Genomic DNA, 3,416 nt, shown 5'->3' with positions numbered 1-3,416 from the left:
AAGTAGGTTCTAGATTCGAGCATAGTCAATCTAGCCACACCCTAGACTTCCCCTAGTTGCACCTTGGTCGATATGCTTTAGAAATTCTATGGTTTAGCTGAAGGATTCCCCAACTTGGTCACACCTTCAGAATCTCTCGATTGTGCCCTTGGTCAAAGCTCTCAATATCTCTGCTTCAGTTAGCACCTTGGAGTCTTCATTTTGTGACATGATCGCCCCTTGCGATGACATGGTCACACCACATGGTCGAACAGGCCTATGTTTACTTTGGTGGACAAATGCTTTGGAGACTTGGTTGAGCACCTGGTTGAGCCTTGTGCTTCCCAATTGCTTCCTTGGCTTCTTGCATTGCTTAACTCCTCAGCTTAAGCTCAAATTTACTGAAATATTAATAAACCACGCATAACTCAAAACTATGATAAGAAAGGATAAATATAATATAAATAAGAACAAAGCATAGGTAAATGGGGGCCTAAAATACTATATTTTAAGAACACATCACAACCCCCAACTTACACTTTGCTAGTCTTCGAGCAAAGAAAACCTAAGATACCTACAAAGGCTAAACAAACTCCTAACTACCTCCTCTTTTGTGGGAAACATGATTGAATTTACCATATGCAACAAGGCTTTTAACCCTAGGTGACCCTTGTGGACGAGTTATAGTCTTGTGAGGGTTTCCAGGGCGATGCCCACAAACACCAATCTAAGTGAAGCAAATCACTTTGAAGAAGATCACTCATACATGTCTCAACATTGTATAGCAATCAAGAAAATCATAACCGCAAGATGATTAACAAGTAATTTCAATTTGGAGAAAATGTCATCATATAAATCCAAGTATAAACAACCATATTCACAAGGCATGTGTGAAGTGAATGATTCATCACACTCGGGTCACCCTTGGACACCTATAGAACGGTTGTCTTGACTCAGCCTCACTAGCATACTCTAAAAAAAATTCAAGAAGATGGAGTCACTCTTGTATGTGAGAAAAAATATGCATGGTCAAACATCTCACATACTTCAAAGAACCAACGATGAAAATGGAGTGGACTAGTCTCACAGGAATGGAATCCAGCCTAGCATCGAGGTGTCGGGCCCTTCACCCTATCGCCTTCTCATGTACTCTCCACATCTTACCAAGGTTGTCCTAGATCAATAATTCACAAACTATGCATGAATATGCCATATGCATTGGAGCACCCGAAGACACTTGATACTTGCAGAACTGTGGTGTTTCAAGCTTGGCCATTCTATTTTTCATTCTTTATTTTGCTTTTTGGAGCACACATCTATATTTTTCCTCATTTTCCCTTTTTCACTTTTCTTTGAATTTTTCTCTTTTGCAGGGCTAGCAAGAACAACCAATACAACTTGAATCATCTTCGTGCTACCAATAGAGAATTAACTACTTGTAAGGAGAAATCATGAATTATTTTCATCTCTAGGGTTGGCTTCATACTCACATCTTGAGTAGTCTATAAGACATAGGTTTATATCTCCCCACTAGACATCACCGCTAGGCTAGAAGATAAAAATAAAGAGACTAGAATACAAAGAATATCTGTAGAATAAAAATTGAGTTTCTTGAACTCAGAGTATATGTCAATGACTCTTAAAAAACAAATGAAAGGTTCAACAAGACCTCACAAGGTGTCATAGTCGCCACGGTTGTTCTCCTAGTATTCACAAGGGAACCAAAGTGAAACAAATCATATAAAAGTGTGTCCTAGTCTTATAATATGCCATGTGAATAACAGAGCATATACAACAATATTAAAATGAATGAATTCCTTGTCAACCCTCATTGAGTTGTCAAACAATAAAATTGACTATACCACATCAAACTATGCACAAGTAGCTCACTTCATTGTTAGTGAGAATAATAAAGTCATTTAGAAGATACAACATAAGTTTGTAACATACGGGCTATATAAAAGTATGTAAAGGACATAAAATGTTTTGGCATGGTAGACAATATGTAAAGGACATAAAATGTTTTGGCATGGTAGACAACATACTCTGTTCATTGAAAATTTAAAAATCATGTCATTTTTGTGCCCAAATTGTGTCGTGCAGTGCCTTTTGAACCCCACAACCCCCAACTTAAAACTTCAACGTCCCTACTGAAGTAAGGATAGAAAACACATAGAAAGCAAGGGACTGAAGCACTGCATGGTGACCAAAAAGCAAACAAGTGTACTTGCATAAGCAAGCATCCAGAAGAACTCCATAATACTAAAAATGAAAACCTCAGTACACGAGGAACAAAGGACAAAAACTAAATCACCATATATTCATTTATCACCCAGGAAATACAATTGAAGATGGATACAATATGAGCAATAGTATAGCCAAAGAAAGTCATGGTGAGGCAAAAGAAACAAAAAATACAAAGAAACTAAAAAGAAAAACAATGATGTGCTCAAGCATAGTACAAGTACAAAGAAGAGCCAAGATCAAAAGACTTTACACAGAAAGTACTACTCCTCCTCAGTAGAACCACCTATATCATAATGAGAGTCACCACACCCCAAATTACCAGAATCATTAGACGGAGTATGCGTATTAGAGTCATTGGCATTAGACCCACTCTCAGCATCAGAAGGTGCGAGCGTAGCATATGCATCATTCGCAGAGGCGCTGATAGACACAACTGGTGACTTGGGAGATGGTGGAGCAGTCGATGGCATGCCAGCCATGGGAGTAGGTGGTGGTGGGGTGGGTGCATGCGGCGGAACAGGTGGTGGTGGAGCAAGTGTAGTAGGTGGTGCATGAGATGTTGGGGTAGTGGAGGATGTACCCATGGTGGGGCCAAATGAGGTGGCTACCATACTGACGGCCATGGATCTCGACAGATGCACCACCGCACATCGCAGGCTAAGGGTAGGAGAGGTAATTATGTGAAAAGGTGCTAAAGGCAATGGGACATCTATAGGAAAAATAAGGGTCATCGTCATGGAAGGATCTAGCTGGACACGAGTGATCGCTAGAGGCTCTGTGGCTGCAATTGGAGATTCTAAAGTATCGACTGGTTCTGTAGGTGGCTTTGTAGTTGGTGGCACATCCATAGGCATAGGTGGGCCTATAGGGGACTCTTCCTTACTCACAGAAGCAAATGCTGGTATAGGAGTCTCCTCCATTGGGATCGCCGGCTTATTCTCACTGGATGTCTCAATCTCAATCATTTCCACTGGGCTCATCGGCAGGGTAGTTCTCAGAGTAGGAGATTGATTGCCAAATTGTGGCACAAGGGATGGACAAGTAAAAGACTGCGGAGCTAGAAATGGATGGATATGTGGCCAAAAAGCCATCGGAGCAATGGCAGTTGAGATGGCAGAGCTAGAGAGGCTGACGACCCCAGGATTAGTGGTTGAGGCTACGAATCCCTGAAAGAGGGAGGACTCTAACAT

The 3,416-nt window shown here is 41.0% G+C and overlaps 1 protein-coding gene across 1 annotated transcript; it reads right to left on the bottom strand.

Annotated features, from left to right (window-relative positions):
• Nucleotides 1–2,486: 2,486 nt before the first annotated feature.
• LOC131148295 (vegetative cell wall protein gp1-like) lies at nt 2,487–3,416 on the bottom strand. The gene has a single exon (XM_058098012.1). It carries the CDS (start codon nt 3,414–3,416, stop codon nt 2,487–2,489), a length of 930 nt encoding a protein of 309 aa, XP_057953995.1.

This window comes from Malania oleifera, chromosome 2, assembly GCF_029873635.1.
Source record: "Malania oleifera isolate guangnan ecotype guangnan chromosome 2, ASM2987363v1, whole genome shotgun sequence".
Classification (NCBI taxonomy): Eukaryota; Viridiplantae; Streptophyta; class Magnoliopsida; order Santalales; family Ximeniaceae; genus Malania; species Malania oleifera.
This window is presented reverse-complemented; position numbering and strand designations above follow the sequence as displayed.